Raw genomic sequence first — 20814 nt, 5'->3', positions numbered from 1 at the left:
CCATATAGCGGAGGTGCTGAGTCGCACAGAGGCACAACAAAAAGACTGTCAGAAAGTGAGCTTTGTAACATTCCATCCTGAATTTTCCATTATACGTGTCAAAGTATATAAAGAAACTGTCAAACTTATCCATAGAATCCGTTTTATATAAGCAGCACACCGTACTACAACAGGGAAAAGAAGGGAACCAGCTGAAAAATGCTCCTGACAGAGGACAAAAAAGATGAATATGCTCTGTTTGGACTCTGCCTCAATCCTCCTCCCACTCTCCTCACCAGAAATTTTGGCATGCAAGCATATTCACACTTATGTGCTAAAAGAGAGTAGCAGAGTGAACTGACGGTGGAAGAGAGTGTTGATAGTGTCATTGGGAGAGAAAAGATAATGCTGATGGGAGAGACGAAGTGACAATGAACGAGAAAGAGGAGGGGGGGGGGGGGGGGGGGGGGTTATGAAGACAAGTGCAGTGGAAGCCAAAGAGAGAGGAGATAGTGATGATCAGTTAGAAGTAATGGCTGTAAAATAAAAACAGAGATGGAATGGGACAAAGTAGTGGCAGCAAAAGAGAGAGAAGACAGTGAAAATGTGAGTTGGGTGGAGGCCATAGATAGGCTTGTGGGGTCTAGACACCTCACACCAATGAAATTTAACATGAAAAAATTTACCCACTTTCCCCATCCTCTATACCCACACATAAAATTACCCAGTCTAGGGGAAAGAAGACATGTGTGCAAAGAAGACAATGGTGGTTGAAGAGAAAGAAAGATTATATATATATATATATATATATATATATATATATATATATATATAAAAATAAGTGAAACTGGCAGCAAAGGAGGGTGTGGTAAGGAACAGCAAGAGAAAGGGATGAAGAGAGTGACAGTACGAGACAATGACAGGAGAAAGAGACAATGTGAGAAAAACAAGACATACATAGTGAGAGGGAGATGCTGAGTAGCAAGGTTTTACTGTAAAGCGACTGCTTAAAAGGATTTAGAATATTCTGTGTTAAAAGAGTGTGAATATATTCCCATGGCAAAATTTTTGGTGAGGAAGGCAGAATGAGAATTGAGGCAGCTGGTTCCCCATTTTTTTTTTTTTTTTTTTTTTTTTTTTGTAGGAGTCTTTTAAAAAGGGGCATATTTGCCATTTCTGTGCTCCGACAGGAGCTTTTTTCAGTTGATTACAGTACATTCAAAGATTGAAGTATAGGGATGTAGAAGCCAAATATGTTGTAAAAGTGAGTAATAGACCAGACCACTATGTTATATGGACAAAACTGGTGAATTTTATGAACAGTTCAAAAAAGGGGGTGGGGGGGGCAGAGGTGAGAAAGGAGTCTTTGTAACGTGGATGTTGAAAAGATAGGACTCATATTGAGAGATATGAAATGGAATGATCACACTGGCTCAGTAGTGGGTAAAGCAGGAGGTAGACTTCAGTTTATTGGTTAATACTGGGGAAGTGCAATCAGTTTACAAAGGAAATTGCTTAAAAATCAAGCATGTGACCTATTCTAGAATACTGCTCAAATGTGTGGGTCCTGTACCAAATAGTACTAACAGAGGTATTGAACATATACAAAAAAGGGCAACACAAATGGTCATATGTTTGTCTGACCCGTGGGAGAGTGTCACAGAGATTCTGAAGAAACTGAATTGGCAGACTCTTGGAGACAGATGTAAACTATCTGAAGAAAACCTACTTACAAAGTTTCAAAAACCAGTTTTAAATGAAGACTCTAGGAATATACCACAACCCCTTACGTATCCCTCACATATGGATTTTGAAGACAGAATTAGATTAATTATGGCACACAAAGAGGCACTGAAACAATCATTCTTCCCACATTCCATACGCGAATGGAATGCATCCTAATAACTGATACAATAGAATGTACCCTCTGTCATTCACTTCACAGGGGTTTGCAAAGTACAGATGTAGATGCAGATCAAGAAATCATCTATTTAGTAATGGAGGGATGGGGTGCGGGGTGGGGGGTTGCAGGCGGTGAAAACTGTAATGGTGGGCCAAGGCCTGAATACTGGAACTAGGTTAAAATGAATGTATGATGCAGTAGTTATGCAAGATAAGACACTTGTAGAAAAAAAGATAGCATGGAAAGCTGCATTAGGCCAGTCTTCAGGGGCAGTGGCCACGACAACAACAAAAACGACATGTACTTTCCACAACAAAGCACATGGTGGCTTCCAGAACACCAATGTAGAAACTGAAGAACTGCCAACCCAAACCATCATATTATAGATAATGCAACATTACAACAACCACATTTCAAAGATCTTGGTTATACTCACATAAATGGTTGAGCAACAATTAAAGCATAGCTGATACATAACATGAATGCTTTATAGGTGTGTGTGTGTGTGTGTGTGTGTGTGTGTGTGTGTGTGTGTGTGTGTGCGCGCACGCGTGCATACGCACACACAATAAAATAGAACATACTCGTGCTGACGGGATATGACTGATATGCAACCTTCTGCATGTTTCATACTAGTTAGCTCAGAGGAAAGGCATTGCACTAAAGTTCAGCAGTATTTTCAATCAGCTCTTTTGCCTATCCAGCTCTCAATGCGTCAACTACACACTGACTGGCTACCTTTGCTCTTAATATTTGCATTCCACCCGAACCTTCTTAGTATCAACTGAATACAAATTTTCACTAACTACACAGTTAGCAGCCTAATGACAACAGAATCCACTGACAAGTTACAGGAACCAGGAAGATAATATTTAGTGACAATACAGGTTGCATTTATGAAATCTGCCATGAAGAAATTTCTACAATTTCCTTTTCTCAACTACCTAAGCTCGTCAATGAAACAAGAAATGCAGTGGCAACCCACATAAATCAAGTGTTCTGCAAAATCAACAAATCCACAGGTACAAATTTCAATAAAACTCTTCTGGACGTGCGACCCTGTCATAATCTGATAACATGATTTTGACTACCACTGCAGATAGCCTACCCTGATGAAGGTATCCCACAATGGTAGCCAAAGCCAATACGTCGGTAGTTTTATCACATCATAACATGAAATATATTGAAATGGACTCCAGCCCTGGAATTCTACACCGTTATATGAACATATAAATGTCTCTCTGAAATTATTACCAGCCATCATTCTATTGTCAGACTAGACCCCAGTATCAACAAAATCAATCATTAAAATCATACAACTAGCTAGCTTTGACAAGAACAAACAACGGTAATGAGTTGCCTTACCAAAACATTTTTTTCCGTCAGTCATAATTTCTCTGACAAGTTTGACGCAGTCCATCACAACTTCTTCTCCTGTGTCAACTTCTTCATCTCTGAGCTGCGTGGATATACTACATCCTGAGTTACTTGTTGGCTATATTACAATCTCTGTCTTCCATTTACTCTCCACAGCTCCATATAACAACATGGAAATTATTTCCTGATGCATTAATATATGTCCTATCACTCTCTCTCTCTCTTCTTCTTCTTCTTGTTAATGTGTTCCACGTGTTCTTCTTCTTGGAAATTCTGCAGACATCCTTCTATTACACCAGATCTCAAATGCTTTGATTCTCTTCTTTCACAGTTTTCTCACAGTTGGTAATTCCCTTCCATACAATGTTGTGTTCAAAATGTACATTCTCAGAAATTTCTTCCTCAAATTAAGGCCACGGTTTTCTCATAGTCGACAATTCCCTTCCATTCAATGGTGTGTTTGAAATGTACATTCTCAGAAATTTCTTCCTTAAATTAAGGCAATATCATACAACTAGTCTTGATCAGGAATGTTCTCTTTGCTTATGCTAGTCTTTTTATGTCGTCCTTGCTTTGATTATCATTTCTCATTTTGCTCCAAGATTACAGTATTCATTCACTTGGTATATTTTGTAGTTCCCGATTCTGATGTTAATTTTATTACTAATCTCATTTCTGCTACTCCTCATTACCTTCATCTTTCTTTCATTTACTCTCAATTCATATTCATTGCTCAGTACACTGTTCAATCCACTCAACAAGCCCTGCATTCTTCCCTGACTTTCACTGAGGATAGCAAAGACATCAACAAATCTAATAACCAATATTGTTTCACCATGAATTTTAATCTAAGTCATGAGCCTTTCTTTTATTTCCATCACAGCCTCTTCAATGTACAGACTCAATTGTTTTCAATCACAGCTCTATCTTCTTAGTCTTCCACACTTACAGTTCTTTCTACGTTCTTATACATACTATGTACTTCCCATACATCTAGCACCATTTTACATTGCCAAACATTTTTTCTAGGGCTCAGTGGTAAAGTGTCATATTAAAAATATATAAGTCTTTGGTTCAATTCCTGGTCAATCCTATCTGAAATTATCTTAAGTCTTGTTTCCATTATTAAGTGTTAACTGTTCCTCTGATGCCTTTACCTTCCCTAAGGCCAAACTGCTCATGCCTAACAAATCTTCAGTTTTCTTTTCTATTCTTGCCAGCAAATTGGACACGTGAGTTGTTAGGCTTTGTGTGTGATAATACTTGAACTTCTCTACCCTTACTATCTTCAGGATTCTGTGGATGATATTCTTCTGAAATTCTCATGCCATTTGTCTCTCAGATTCTACACACTAATTTAAATACTTTAGTTGGCATTTTAAAAATTCTGAAAGAATGCTATCTATATCATCTGCCTTATTTGACTACAAGTCTTTCAAAGGTCTTTGAAAGTCAGGCAGTAATAATATATCCCCTATGTCTGCCAAACCAACTTGTACTACTTCTTCCTCACATCACCAGACAGCTCCTCGCCCTAATGTACAGCGCAATTACACTGCACTTTTTCCATCAACCTGCTCCCTCTCCTCTACACTTAACAATGGAATTCCTCCTGCACTCTTAACATTGAAACCCTTGCTTTTAATTTCACCAAAGGATGTTTTGACTTTTCTGTAGGCTGAATCTGCCCAATTTCTTCCCATTTTTCCTGTTGCAAAATCCGTGATGGTCATGGGGGAAGTTTTTTGAAATTAGACCACTTAGCATGGAATGGCCCATGAGTTAATGTGTTAAATATTTGACGTTAAGCATGTAAGCAAAAAACGCTTAGAAAATATTTCAAATTATGTTTAAAGTTTCTTGGAAGTTGCTAAATGGTCCCATCTTCAAATACTGAGTGAATATAGTCAGGGTAACTGGTGTGCCACGTATTACACTGCCTCATGACATTTGCAAAGCCTCTAATTGTTTGTCTTAATATGTTAAACCTTTACCAAAACAAGTATGTGAGATATTTAAAAGTAAATTTTTATTGGCCCTGATAGTTCTTAGATAGGCAACCTGCAACTTAGACAGTGCACCATGAACATTTAAGCAATAGTAATTTAGATATGGAGGGGTAGGACATTGAGGGGTGATGCAAGAGGGCAGAGGGGGAGGGGGGAGGAAGAAGAGAGCAGAGAGAGAGAGAGAGAGAGAGAGAGAGAGAGAGAGAGAGAGAGGAAGGGACGGGTGAGGAGCATGGGGCAAGAAGGTGGGTGGAGGACGTGGGATCAGTCAAGAGCAAGAAGCTGAACAGGAACATAGCAGGAGAGGCAGGCCAAGAGCGTAGAGGGAGGGGTGGCCACGAGTGTAGCGGGAGAGGTGGGCCAAGAGCATAGAGGGAGGGGCGGGCCAAGAGCGCAGAGGGAGAGGTGGGGCTAGAGGGCAGAGGAAGAAGCGAGGGAATGGGGAGGGCAGAAGAAAAGTGAGTAGAGTTTTGAACATGATATTAGGAAAAGGATTAGATTGCTACTCACTGTAAAGATGACACATCAAGTGTCCTTTTCTTTACTGAAAGGTAGCAGTTTTGCAGACTGGCACAACGGAAGGACTGTTACACATTATAGCTTTTGGCCAAAGCCTTTTTAAAAAAAAAAAAAAGTTGCGCGCACGCCACACACACACACACACACACACACACACACACACACACAAACACAGAGAAGCAAGTACACCTGACACACACACACACACACAGCATTCTATGAAACTGAATCTCTTGCTCTCCAGCATCCGGAAGAGCATTCCAACATTACCTCCATAAGTTTTCCCACTTGCTGACATTCAGCTGCTGCCCTGGGGCACCACTATCCAAATCCCTACAAAACTCCCTCCCAACACTCCAAATCCAAAGCCTAAACAATCCTGGAACACTGTTGTTAACCTTTTCATCAAATCCTCAACCCCACAGTAGTTTCAGTTTTATCCAAAGGCCTCACCTTCAGCCTACACACATATTTAACCAAGCTGAACATGTCAAATACCTACTACTCTTCTTCCAATCCCTGCTAAGGGAACAATTCTTTGATACCAGTCCCTCCAACCAAAGTGAATCCACTGACCCCCCCCCCCCCCCAACACACACACACACACACACACACACACACACACACCTAGTTACGTCTAGGTCATCTCCCAGGAATTCCTTACCTCCAACTTGGCAGCACCATCCTTCCTCAGGTCCCATCCTAAGAATACCAACCTTTCAGTAGAGGAAAGGACAGGCATAAAGTCTCAAAACAGATCCTGAGCTAATCATCTTCCCTGCAGACAAAGGCTCCACCACTGTCGTAATGAGTCGCAGTGACTACCAACTATCTGACTCGTCCACCTATAAACTTTGTCACAGTGAACCCACCCCAGAAGTTCTACGTAACCTCTAATCCCTGATTAAAGCCTTACGTCCTTCTAGAACCTCTCCCCTGAATCCATTTCCCTCCTCACCCCTATGACACCCAACTTCTGTAACACCTCCAATCAATTGCCCGTAATTGAGCCCCCAATGTCTAAGATAGCAACCACTCCGTTCATCACCTCTCCACCAACCCCATCCCTTTACCTCCTGATTCCCTACTGCTCACTGCTGATGCCACTTTCCTACGTACCAACATCCCTCATGCCCATGGTCTTGCCACAAATGAACACTACCTTTCCCAATGTTCTTCGCATTCGAAACCCACCCCATTCCTCAAAAACCTTAATAAATTTATCCTAACACACAACTACTCTCCTCTGAAGGGAAGGTATACAAAAAAATCTGTAGCACAGTCATGGTCACCTGCATGGCACACTCCTATGCCAACCTGTTTATGGACATCTATAACCACCAACAGTAACTACATTTGGACCGCTGCCATCCCTTCCACCCCTCTCATGCAGACTTGCCACCTGGGGATGGCATATCTGCGGTGACAAGAACTCCCTTTCCCAGTATGCTGAAGCTCTCATCAAGGTCTTCACAAACATGCACTCTTCCTTGGACCTGGTCATCAAAAAAATTTCCCACGCCATTTCCCCAAACATCACAATAATCCCATCAACCCCGAGAGCCAGCTACAAAAGAGTGTCCCTCTTCATCAACCAATACCACCTCCGACTGAAACAACTGAACATCTTTCATCATTCCCTGAAATGAAGTACATCCTAACCAAGATCCTTCTCACCTATCCTGAAGTGGTGTTCTGTAGCAAACTCAACCTCCGCAACCTTCTTGTCCATCCCTATGCCCCACCCAATCCCAACCCCTTGCCACAGGGATCATATCCCTGTGGAAGACCTAGGTGTAAGACCTACCCAATGCACCCACCCAGCACTTACTACTACAGTCCTGTAATAGGCTTATCTTACCCCATCAGAGGCTGGGCCACCTGTGAAACCGGCCATGTTGTAAGCCAACTATGCTGCAAGCATTGCACAGCTGTTTATATTGGTATGACTACCAACCAGCTGTCCACAAGAATGAACAGCCAACACAAGACTGTGGCCAAGAGCAAAACAGATCACCCCATGGCACAACATGACACTGAAAATAATACACTTGATTTCAATGTCTGCTGCACAACCCCAGGTCAATGGATCCTCCCCTCTACCACCAGATTTTCTGAACTAAGCAGATGGGAGTTATCCTTAAAACTCATTCTCCACTCGCAAAATCATCCCGATCTCAGCCTACAGTAACCTACTTTCCCCCCACCCTCCACGCGACAGTTTCCATCCCTTCATCCTATCACCTCTTCCCTTTTCACATTCTCTCACCCTCTTCATGAGCCATCCTCTGCCGATGTAGCTGCCTATCCTTTCCACTTCCCTGCTCCTCTCCTTTTCTGTTCTCCTCCTTTTCCACTCCCCATTTTTTCCCCTACATCCCACCTCCAGACACTGCACCTTGTAGTCTCTAGCCCCTGCACACTCCGCCAGACAGTACCATTCTCCCCCCACCCACACTCTGTCATCCCTCCACCTTTCCTACCCCACTCCAGATTTCTATTCCCACATGACAGATGCGTTCCGGTTGGAGCTGTTTGGTCAGTGGCAAAAGTCATTTGCGTGTGAGATGTGCTTGCTTGTGTGAATGTGTGTGTGTGTGTGCGTGTGTTTTAACTGCTGAAGATGGCTTTGGTCAAATGCTATAATGCGTCAGTTTTTTCATTGTGCCTGTCTGCAACTCAATGGATCATTTTTACGGTGAGTAGTAATCTATCCTTTTCTAATACTGTTGATATTGCAACCTGGAGTTTCCATCATTAGATTTGAAAATAAAATTGAAAGCAGTTCTGCTAAACAAAAACATTTTACTAAACATAACAACATACTTTTCACTGATAAGACTCCAGCATTCCTGGGCAAGTCACTCTGGGTTTGATAAGAAATTTTATCTTTTCTATTTTAACATGAAATTAGTAAATTAAAATTTCTGATGACATCAACATTTTATTACCTATGCAACAGCATTCCTCATTTCTTCAGAACATGATGCCATCTACAGTGACTGAGGTACTTTCATTATCCCTCTCAATAACTCTCTAACTCATTTTCTCCTGTTGTACCTGTTCCACTTACATTGCTCTCTTCCATAATCATCCAACCGATTATTAGTGATATCTCTCTTGTTCAACACACTAAATATGTACTTGGAAGAAATGACACTAACTAGCGAAGGGAAATACTTGCTGTTACTGATAAGGTTTTATTCTGCTTTAACAGTATGTAACAAGTACAGAACATCATTAATGAAAATAAAGTGACAATCGGAGACAGTTGTCCTAATTGGAAGGACCATCTGGGAAGAAAATATTGCCTGGTATCCACGAGCTGTGTCTGTGTTCCATGTCAGGAACAAATATCAAAGTTATATACTGGATAGCTGTGTGGCATGCTCTATAGGTGTGATGATGGAAAAGGTTACCCAAGAAATTTTGCATGTACAAAGACTGCCACATTAGAGTAGTGCTTAAGCTATTTGTACCATGCTGTAAGAGAAGATAAACCTGTTCGAATTCCAAAAGTTATATGCAAACATGAATTTGAGTCTGGACAGTATAACAAAAATCTCTTTTGTCCCCCATACCCGTTCTTTTTCATGTATGTCCAACTGCCGGCCACCAACAGAAAATCTTCTTTCTATATTTAAATCATCAAAATCTTCATGTGACTGGTTGATACGTGCATAACCTTCCATGTTATATGGTGCCAGTCCAAATTAATGAGATTCTGGAGTTTCTTGGTTACACTGGAAAAAAATGTAGTAGTTATACTACTCTGGAAATAGTAAATTAGAAGTATGTACAAATAATGTTCCACTTAGGGTATAATCTCTCTCTCTCTATTAAACACGCACGCACGCACGCACGCACACACACAAATAACTATTACTAAACTTGTCACGTTGTAACAATCATATTCATTTATAAAAAGGGATGTACAACCAAACACACAGCATCTAAAACTTACCACTTTTGTGATGAGAGTAAAGTTCTGAGGCATCTTCTGCTCCTCCAATGTCTTCATGTAATTCCTCAAACTCTGTATTTCACTCCATAAACAGAATTTATTCGTTCTTTGTAGCACACAGTTCGTGTAGATTACATCCACAAATATAAAGAAAAGTTGTCAATTGTAATTCAATCTCGCGTATAAATTCTGATTCTTTTGATTGTCATCAAGTTTAAACTTCATATGGTTTTATCAACTGACACAGACTCTACTTGAGAGATCAGTGACTTCCATAAAAGCTGAACATATTCTTATTTAACAATGCAAAAGGCAACAAAATACAGCTCACAGTAATCAATATATTCACTGACACACAATTAACTGAATAACACATAATCAACATATTAAGTATCATGTAAAATAACAGCAGCACAGTAATAAACTGTAGAGAAAGAACACAAATTTGCAATGTGATTAGTCATGTCATTTAGCGTATACTACATAAGGAATAAACCATAGCAATGAATTCTATAATCTGTATCCATATTTTTTTTTATTTTCTACGCTAAACAGTAATAATGCCATACTGTAGATGCTTCATGGGTTCATAACTATAACTCGGCAGTCATGAAGGTTGTCAAAGTTCATTGCAGGAAACAGTAAGTCAAGTGACAAAAACTTCCATTTCAGTTTAACCATTTTACTTCAAATCAGTAGTATCTTGAAGTTACTGATAAATTTAGTTGGTGCTTTTTCTTCATTTGCTTGAAAATTTTCAGTAGCAAATTCATTAAAGTCTTTTTGTAGTCTTTGTCTAAATACCTAGTGCAGGGTGTTCCAACACTGTCCAATAGGGCACTCGTACTCACTTAGCTTGTTCCAATGTATACTGTCATACATACGCTGAGACAAACTTCTTTTGCCGCAAGCAACCAATGACAGCATTTCAAGACTCAGACAATCTCTGTAGCACAAGGAGAGAGAAAAGGGATATACATAAAAGCTGTACTACATAGCGAAGAGGTTCCTCTGAATAGTAAAGCTGCTCACCCAACTACTGTCTAGTTTTGAATTATGAGTCGCTGCATTGAAACATATCTACCTAGTATTCCCATCTTTCAATAAATGTCAGCAAGATCAGACAACATCAATTTGTTGCAGAGCCTGACAGATAAATTTGAGAGTGGCGGGTTTCTCCAAATCAAGGTAACCACAATACATCACTGAGATGATGGCACACAAAATACGTTACGTCAGTATGACCTCTTTGATGGTATGTTCCATGCAATAGACATCCAGCCTCTGGTGAAAATAGAAATATTGCTTCCAGAATGAGATTTTCACTCTGCTGCGGAGTGTGCGCTGATATGAAACTTCCTGGCAGAGTAAAACTGTGTGCCAGGCCGAGACTCGAATTCGGGACCTTTGCCTTTCGCGGCAAGTGCTCTACCATTGAGCTACCCAAGCACGACTCACACCCCATACTCACAGCTTTACTTCTGCCAGTATCTCGTCTCCTACCTTCCAAACTTTACAGAAGCTCTAATGCGAACCTGGAGAACTAGCACTCGTGAAAGAAAGGATACTGCGGAGACATGGCTTAGCCACAGCTTGAGGGATGTTTCCAGAATGAGATTTTCACTCTGCAGTGGAGTGTTTTAATCTGCCAGGAAGTTTCAGAAATATTGCTGTTGCACACCTTGTCTACCCTATGCTCAACTGCCATACTAGAACCCACTCAGATGATATGCAGAGCTATTTCATTTGTGGCAATGAAAGGAGTCTTTACGCTCCAACAAAGCAGTTATCCGAATTGCTCACATATGGATGAACATAACAGATAATTAAGGTAGACTAAATAGAGTAACCCCCCCTGAAAAAAATAAATAAAAAAAGAAACCAAGGAACAATAGGTGAAAGACACATGTAACTCAATGCAACAGCCTGTTTGTTTAGAAAAATAGCTACGAAATGAAGTAATAAACCAACAGACTGAATTACTGCAACACAAACTGCCGATAAAAATCACAGATAATAAAAGACAAACATGAAAATCTGATGCTAACCAAATGAAAGCAGCCAAAATTGAAAAAGAATATTTAGCACATCTGTATAAAAGAAGGGATAGCATCACAGAACAAAAGCAAACAAAGAAGAGGAAGAAACAAAGCTCCCAAAAATTACCTAACAGTCCAAAACAAAAACAAAATCTGGAGTAGCACTGTGTGTTCTAAAACCAAAAAAAAGCTGCAGGACCAGACGGACGAACAGTTGTCTGCTGTCAAATCCATGAAGAGAAATGAGACAATCTTGCAGCTACAGATTTATTGTCGCGACAATGAAAGTCATGACACAAAATATACCTAAACCACCGAAAGTTGGATTATCATGACACAAATGTAGACCTGCAATTAATATTCCTCCTTCAGAGAGAATTTATAGACAGTCTTCCATACTAACAAAATGAGTATTATAGCTCTTGATGAACCACATCACATGCCACACACTAATATACACTGAGGGATAAAAATTACCACAAGGAAAGAGAATTAATGTACGGTAATGAAATTTCAGGAATACATTTGTCTAGGTAACATTGTGCGAGGCTTCTCTCCTCCTTGAAACATTCTTCTTAATCATTTTGGAGGAATTCCGCCTTCCAGACTTTTCCTGTGAAGTGGCTAATATTACACAGTAACAGGCATTGGTAAGTTCACAAAGCCATTTCATTATCCCAAAGTCAAATTCATTAACTTCTGACCGACAATAAGGACAGACTCTCTTTACAATTCTGAGTCCAATTTCATTGTGTGTTATACATACATCTCCCTAGCTACTCAGTCTCACAATCAACGAACTTCACCCTGCACTCTTCTCCAGACTCTGAACCCCTGCCTGCTCTGACATTATGAGTAGCCGTCCTGCATCACCATAGTAGCTTCAATATAAATCACCACACCAATCTGAACACAACTTTACATAAATTCAGCCTTCCATGGTTCAACTCTCACTGTATACGTATTTCTATTAACACCACCACACACAACCTCACAATCTCACTTCAGCAGTATGGGGGCATGCCACCAACTCCCACTGACCCCATGCGCATTTGCATCCTTAAAATTCAGAGGTTAATTCAACGGCAAGATACGCCATTGCAAATGTGAAGTGCTGGTACATTAATAATCTGTGGTAATTGCCAGAATGTTGAATGCAAGCATGCAAATGTGCATGCACTGTGTTGTACAGGTGCCAGATGTCAGTTTGTGGGATGGAGTTCCATGTCTATTGCATTTAGCCTGTTCATATAGGGACAGTTAATGCTGTACGTGGATGACGATGGAGTTCTCGTCCAATGACGGCCTATTATGTGCTTGACTGGAGACAGATCTGGCGACTGAGCATGCCAAGGCCACATGTTGACACTCTGTAGAACATGATTGGTTGGTTGGTTTAAAAGAAGGGGGAAGGGACCAAATTACGAGGTCATCTGTCCTTTGCTCCAAAGGAAACAATGCCACAAGGGTGAGAATAAGACAATGATACTTACACCACAAAACAGAATCAAAGGAAAAACCACAACAAGGACTGAGGGGCAACGAACACTTAAATGGACAAAAGGGGACAAGAAAACCACAAAGACACAAGAAACAGGTAGAAGAGGTTAAAACAAGAAAGCAGGTTACCAAGGCTGACTGACCATAAGGATAAGAAGGAAAAACCAGCAGCTCTGCAACACATTAAAACCTCCACCCCGAAGCACTAGGGTGGGGGACACACAGGGACAAATGATAAAACTCACCCTCATGAATAAAATGTAGAACTAAAGCTGCTGTTGAGGCACTGTCGCCCAACACCGAAAGTAGGGTGCTGGGAAGGTTAAACTGCCAAAGAGCAGTTAAAAGTGGGCAGTCCAGCAAGAGATAGATGACCATCATTCGTGAGCCACAGCGACACCAAGGTGGGTCCTCGCGACAGAGTAGGTAGCCATGCGTCAGCCACATATGGCCAATGCAGAGCTGACAGAATCCCTGCGAGAGGCACGCATGGAGGTCTTCCCCACATTCGTAGTTTCCTTAATGGCATGCAGCTTGTTGTGCGTACTGAGGTTAAGCCATTAAGTCTCCCAAAGTCGCAAAACCTCATGGCATTATACAGAACACAGGTTAGTTTCAGAGAAGCCGATCTCCATAAGCGGTTTCCGCATAGCCTGTTGGCAAGTTTGTTGCCTGGGATTCCGACATGACCTGGGGTCCAGGCAAACACCACTGGACCATTCCAGGGCATAGATCGACTCCTGGATGGTCAGTACCAAATAATGACAAGGCTGCTAAAGGAGTCAGTACACAAGATAAATGTCTCGCCTGGGCATGAGCGGATATTGAGCATGAGATATGGCCGCCAGCTCTGCAGTGAAAACACTGCAGCCATCCGGGAAGGAGTCCATGAACATAGGCAAAGACAACGTGACCATCAGCCATCGAGGCCCTACAGCAGATGCTAGACCATTAATGGCCACAGATATGGAGATACACTCAATATGGAGCCCTGTGGGACCCCATTCTCCTGGATATGGGGGGGGAACTGTGGGAGGCACCAACTTGGACAAGGGAAGTATGAAGCAACAGGAAACTGTGGATAAAAATCGAGAGCGGGCCTCAGGTCATGTCATGCGCTTTTCGTAAATAAAAAAAAAGATGGCAACCAGGTGCTGGCATCTGGAAAAGTTTGTTCTTGACAGACTCGAGGGACACAAGATTATCAGTAGTAGAGCAACCCTGGAAGAAGCCACCCTGACATTTAGCCAGTAGGCCATGTGACTCCAGGACCCAACCCAACTGCCGACACACCATACATTCCAGCAGCTTACGGAGAATGTTGGTGAGGATGATGGGCCAATAGCTATCGACACCAAGCAGGTTTCTACCAGATTTAAGCACAGGAATGATGGTGCTCTCCTGCCATTGCCAAGAACGAACTGCTACACCATCCACGAAATCTCTCTCTCAAACAATAAAAAATTTAGATAATTTCCACCTACCACACAACAAAGAGTGCCATAGTCCAGCCAAAATTTTACACAAATGTCATGGCTCAACAGAGCACACTGTGTGATAATTCCACACAGCATGACAGTTGCATAAACTACACCCATACTAATCAGCTGTTTTATCACATCAGTCGTTCCTGCACTCTGAGTTGCTGAGCCAAGGATAAGCACCGCACCCCCCCCCCCCCCCCCGGTCTCTTTCTCTCCGCACGCGTACACACACACACACAGTTTTCATCATCAACTTGTTAGTCACTGATGTCCTCAGTATCTCTACCCATACAGCAAATACCTATCTTCATTCCATAACTGCAACACCACATGGGACACCCTGATCATCTTGGTTGTACCCAGAGGTAACAAAGTCTTTTGTGATCTCTTTCTTGATTTCAGCCATACAGCACTGGAACAAACTGCCCAGCAATCTGTGACTATACAAAACCACTATGCATTCAAGAGATAGCACCTGCTATCATTGGCATACCTTCCATCTCAGTACATGCAAGCTATTTTCCTTTTGTTGGACAGTGAACCAGTATGTGTCAAATTGTCAACAATACTGATGTATTTCGCATTACTGTCTATTTATGTTTTCTCTTTCCATCTCAGCTGCTAACCTCATCCTATTATTTCTCAATCAACTTCTCCACTTCTGATTACTTCTGCACTACTGTTGTACATCTCTCTTTGATGCCTTTCCAATTGACCTAAACCTTGGGCTCTGCTACAGGTCAGTCTGTCACCACAACCAAGACTTCAGGGGGAGGTATGTCCAATAAGTAACTTTAGCCCATTTCCGAAATTCCATATATTCAATGTTATATCAATCATCATCATCACTATGAACATATATACAATGTACACAGTAATGTTAAATAACTAATGCTGTCTGATTAAGAGTGGGCCCAAATCTTGCCAGGTGAAACACATGCCACTAATAAACAAACATGCTTATCCACAAGAAAGAGCTTTTAGCGACAGTTGATATTATGAAACCTTACGTCATAGCAAATGCAGTGAAAGTACAATAAACCCTGTATATACATTCATTCACACATGCTAATGACCAATTTGAATTCATGAACCAAATGAGAATGCAAAAAGCTATTCCAACAAATAACATCTAGCTACAGAGGGATAGCTTTATTTAAATAACGATACATTTGAAGCTGTTGCTGTACTGAGTTAGAAAAGTCATTCAGAGTGTTGCTGGTAAAATACTGCTACATGTAAGTTCTTTAATTTCCACAGTTTGTTGGGAAAACACAGAAAAACAACATTGTAAATAAACAAAAACAGGGTATGAAGACAAAAATTAATAGAGACAAGAAGATTGCAACCACTGTTTGAGCTTTGGATGACTGTGCACATGTAGTCAAGATTGTTGAATCATGAAGTGTTGCCCATAAAGGCAAAAATTGTTATTTCATTTCAAATAGTGTTAAATGATCTTGAAATTTCAAATAAAATAAAAAAAAGGATGGCTGTCATCAATTTTAGACATGTTTGTACACAAAGTAGAGATTAACAACATCAACAAACTGAAATATGATTAAATAACTTTTATTCACTATTGTCATTACACGCCACATATTCCATGTATGTAAATCACCTGTGTATAAGCTTCCAGTATTCAACAGGCACTGTCAAAATTACTGCTATGATTGGCATCAGCTGAAAGTTTTCTGTCAGTGTAATAGTTATGTATCTTCTTTACATGAAAACAATGTAAGTGTAGTTGTATGCCATCATAGGTTCAAAATAAACAGCACACCACTATTAAACAATGAAATCTTTTGGCGAAAGGCGCTGACCAATTACAGTACAGTACTTGAAAATACAATATGTCATTCTGTCACATAAGCTATAAACAGCCTACTGTGTTACACTAAATTTTCATTTCAACATGTTATATATTAATTTTACAAGTGGTCAAAAAATGTTATATGTTGTAACAGGTGGAACTGCTACAAGTACTTGGCGAACTTGTTCAGTTCTTAAAAAAAAAAAATAGATGTCATACAATGTGAACAATTATAACAAGCGAAACGCAGAGGGATCCACAGACTACAAAAATTCAATGTAGCCTACTTTATATGCACATTAACAAAGAGGGGGAGATGAATACTTTCAAATAGAATATAGTAGATTAAGACACCATGTCGTGAGTGGATCAAAAAACAGGAAGCGATGCCATATGCGAAACGCGATATTTTCTATTGCATCGGTGTCAGCGGCAGAAAGTAAGCATCATACATGGTACCGTTTTTCCAAATACTCCACATATATTTAACAGCACCCGTCTGAAACACTACCACACTGTGTGATGGGCGTTACTGTTTATCAACATTGAACAGAGTATTTACTCTGATGTTGATAAACAGAAACACAAATTACGCAGATTGCAGACGAAGTATTCGCAATAAAATCATCAGACGAGTCTACCTAGCATCAAACAGCATAAATTTTCTTTAACACTTAAGACTGTGAAGAAATTTGTAAACACACATAAAAAACCGCAATAAGCGGTTGTTGTTGCTAAGGTGTCAATCATCGGGGAACGAAGACACGCACATCGCCAGCCGCATAGCACATATCATTAACATTTCGCACCACATTGGTACATTCTGTAAATAAAGTAATATCGTCACAACTGTACTTCCCGAAACAGGCGATACAATGCTCGCAACTACGACGAAATGTATCAAGTCGATAGGTATCTACAAGAACAGATTATTCCGCCACATACACGCATAACGACGATCCGAATCGGTAAAGCGCTTTTCTCTTCGAAAAAAAAACGAAAATGAAAACATCACCAAACATCTACTATGTGCTCGTTGCACAAAATATTTTGTAATTTTCAGAGGCACGAAACTTACCTCGTCAAACATTCCTTCTTCCGTAACTACACTAACTTTTTGTAAACAGTTACAACCACCGATTAAACAACTATCACCAACAACAATATCGATTCTTCAACTGTGACTATCCCCAGAAAGATAAAAACCAAAGGTCTTAGCATCTTGTCCATCCAAGAAATTTATAATCCAGCTCCCATTGAATTACAGCATAGACGAACTCCGCTTGTACGTGAACCACATATCTTTAGCAGTAGTCACGTTTTTGTTTTCCCTGCAGTTGTTTATGTTACAGTGTATGTTACGAGACGAATAAAATACAAATTACATGTTCTACTTAATTTCCATTTATATATTTTTTGAGTTTTTCCACGTCATAGAGTCTCACACGCAAAAATTATCTACGAAATATACATATGAATAGAATAAATAAATAAAACTTACTAACTTAGAGCAGATACTTAAAGCAAAATTACGAACTATTGAGAACTGCAAATGATATCTCTTAATATGAGAAGCTAACATTTTCGAATAATTAATTTGAAAGTGGAAACAAGACAATTTAGGCTTACATATATATAAATACACGCAAACAAAACAATAAAATTATATCCATCCTAAGCTTGATGATTCACAGCCAAATAAGTTAGAAATTCAGAGGTAAAGCTGTAATCAACCTTAAGATTGGTCTGAACACTACAGTAATATAAGCAATGTTCGCACATGCAACAAAAGTGTCATCACACTTAGAGGCATATTGCAGTTGCAATGCACTTGCATGTGCGAATTTCCAGTTTTCAGTGAAACATCTGGAGAGATGTAACTTTCGGCACCCAACAAAAAGTTCAACTTGGTTGTACTTCGTTACGCCACTTTTCTTACTCCTTTGCTCCCTACTAGCTGTAGTTCTGAACATATACATTTTGCAGCAGTTACCGTGAAGTTGCTGCTGCTGCAGTCTATTCCACTGTGTTTTCATGTTACTACTGAAAAAAAGTCAAACCAGTGGTTCGCAGGTACACTTTTGAAGCTTCTGGAACTGCAAGAAGAACAACCCATCCAATGTTTAATTTTCTGTAGCAGTGTGTGTGTGTGAGTACAACATTTGAAAACAATGATGTAGGCCTGTCCTGCAGTCTTGAAAACTCTTTGGATGAATAAGTCAATAAACCTAATACATAAAATCGAGTCGTACTAACTTTGTGACCAAGCACTGTATAAATTGTTTATTATATATGGGAAAGAGCACCGAGTGTGATGTTGCAGCTGTTAAACTAAAAATTGGTTCGAACAGACCACAGTTGTATTGCCAGTCCTTAGTGTCCAATGGGCACAATATTCGGCGATCAGACATGTCGCCATCGTCAGGTGCGCTGACGAACTGAGATTCTGAGTTCTTCTTCTTCTTCTTCTTCTTTTTTTTTTTTAAGCATATTTCATTCCTTCCCATAAGGGGAAGGCGGGCCTTACTAGAGCTTGCTTTGCTCTTTTTCAGCCGAGGGTGTACAGGGGACATCATTTAGTTATTTTATTTTATTCATCTGCATATGTGCTAATGGGAATGGGGAGTACTTATATCTCCCAATTAGGAATTTATTTGCAGGAAAATCGGGGAACAGCTCCGGTATTCATCTAGCAGCCTGAGGAAAACCTGCAAAACCCGGCCAGAGCTGTTGGTGTTCCCACGTTTGGTTGTTGTTTCTTCTCATCCCATGCGCTCCTCTTCAGGTCAGTAGTGGTAGTTGCGGCAGTAGTTGTAGTAGCATCGCTTCTCCTCTTCGTCCCGGAGGCGAGCTTCTTCCTCTTCTCTCCTCCTTTGCGGCCAGTACTCCAGCCAGCTGCACTGATCTCTGCCTCGCTCGTCATAATTTGCGCACACTGATTCCATGATCTCGAGGTCAATTATGTATCTGCTGTCTGTGAAGACTTCTTTCATCAACACTTCTTTGTCGATCAGCGTGGCGCGGTTTGCCTGCTCGGCTTGGTCACTTGCAACAGACGGTTCTGTTTCCGCTTGTACCGCCACCGCTGCTGTTCGCAGCTTGCGCTCGAATGCCTCCCGTAGCATGAGGCAAGCAGCTTCCATCTCCGCATACAGCACGATCTTGAAGCGCGTTTCCGCTTCTTTCAGCGCGGCTTCGATGGTTGCGTCCGTTCCTTCTTGGCTACTGTCCTCTCGTGCACCGTCTTCTGCCACTGCGGCGTCTTCGACTTCCCGGCGGTCTGGCGCCGGCTGACGTCGCCTGTTCGCGGTCGGCCGACCCGCCCCTTTGCCACTCTCACTGGCAGTGGGGGTGGCTGTTCGCTCAGGGGGACAGCGTGTTGCCATCTCGTTGTTCCTCTGCGCTGGGGACGAGCGTGAGGATGTCTTGCGTCGTCTTCTCCATCGTCTCATCTTTTTGGCCTTGGCATGTTCTTCAGGTGCAGCTCGCTGCACCTTGATGATTTTGGCATGGTCCACAAAGGCCTTGCAGCCACGCCAGCTGGCCATGTGCAGCTCGCCACAGCGGACGCACATCGGTGCTTCTTCTTGTAGTCTTGTGCATACGTGGCTGTATGGTTGCCAGTGCACTTGACACAGGTTGACTAGTTGCGGCAGTATTTTGCCACATGCCCCTCTTGTTGGCACTTAAAGCACTGAGGCCTGGTGTCCAGTTCCACAGGCAGAGGCTCCATCGTCACGTCGAATCCCAGGATGCTGTTGATCCTGAGTACTTGGTCCACTGGGGTCATCCCTGGTGTGTTCACAGCCAGGATGAATAGTGGAGGTCTTCTCCTGTTGGTTCGGTTATGTAGCTTTACCGCTACGTCTCCGAGCCCGTCGGCTCGTAGTGTTCTCCGTACCATATCCTCGGAGCATAGCCAGGGAAGCCCTCTAAGGAGGGCCTTCATGTTTTCTTTCTTCTCTTTCAGCTGGGGCTTCTCTTGGGCCAGCGTTCTGTATGCCTCACGGATTGGTGTAAACACCTTGGAGTCATAGAAAATCCCCTCCCCCTGCGATGCGTTATCTCCGCTGTCCGCACCCGCAGTTGCATGTCGGAGGTCGCTGAGACGCTGGCGTCGGCGTCTGTGGTGGCGTTGGTGTAATTGCCTCATCCACGCTGGTCTCTCGTTCGTTTTCTCTCCTGAGCGTCTTTTCAATTAGACTCAATGCTGGTTCCCATGCCTTT

The 20814-nt window shown here is 41.5% G+C and overlaps 1 protein-coding gene across 4 annotated transcripts in view; it reads right to left on the bottom strand.

Moving 5' to 3' along the window:
- LOC124596618 (uncharacterized protein CG7065-like) overlaps window positions 1–17793 on the bottom strand; it is a 75542-nt gene extending 57749 nt beyond the window's left edge. For 2 of the 4 annotated variants that reach the window (XM_047135841.1, XM_047135843.1), the window contains exons 1-3: window positions 17666–17740; window positions 9752–9857; window positions 9369–9530 (exon numbers count right to left, since the gene is read on the bottom strand). In XM_047135841.1, coding sequence (XP_046991797.1) covers window positions 9369–9479 — 111 coding nt within the window. In that variant the 5' untranslated portion in view covers window positions 9480–9530; window positions 9752–9857; window positions 17666–17740. Of the gene's footprint in view, window positions 1–9368; window positions 9531–9751; window positions 9858–17665 lie in introns of all 4 variants that reach the window. The other 2 variants (XM_047135842.1, XM_047135844.1) reach the window with 2 other exon arrangements.
- Between the last annotated feature and the right edge of the window lie 3021 nt (window positions 17794–20814).

Source organism: Schistocerca americana, chromosome 2 (genome assembly GCF_021461395.2).
Source record: "Schistocerca americana isolate TAMUIC-IGC-003095 chromosome 2, iqSchAmer2.1, whole genome shotgun sequence".
NCBI lineage: Eukaryota > Metazoa > Arthropoda > Insecta > Orthoptera > Acrididae > Schistocerca > Schistocerca americana.
The sequence above is the reverse complement of the archived record's forward strand: the minus strand, read 5'-3'. Positions and strand labels throughout refer to the sequence as shown.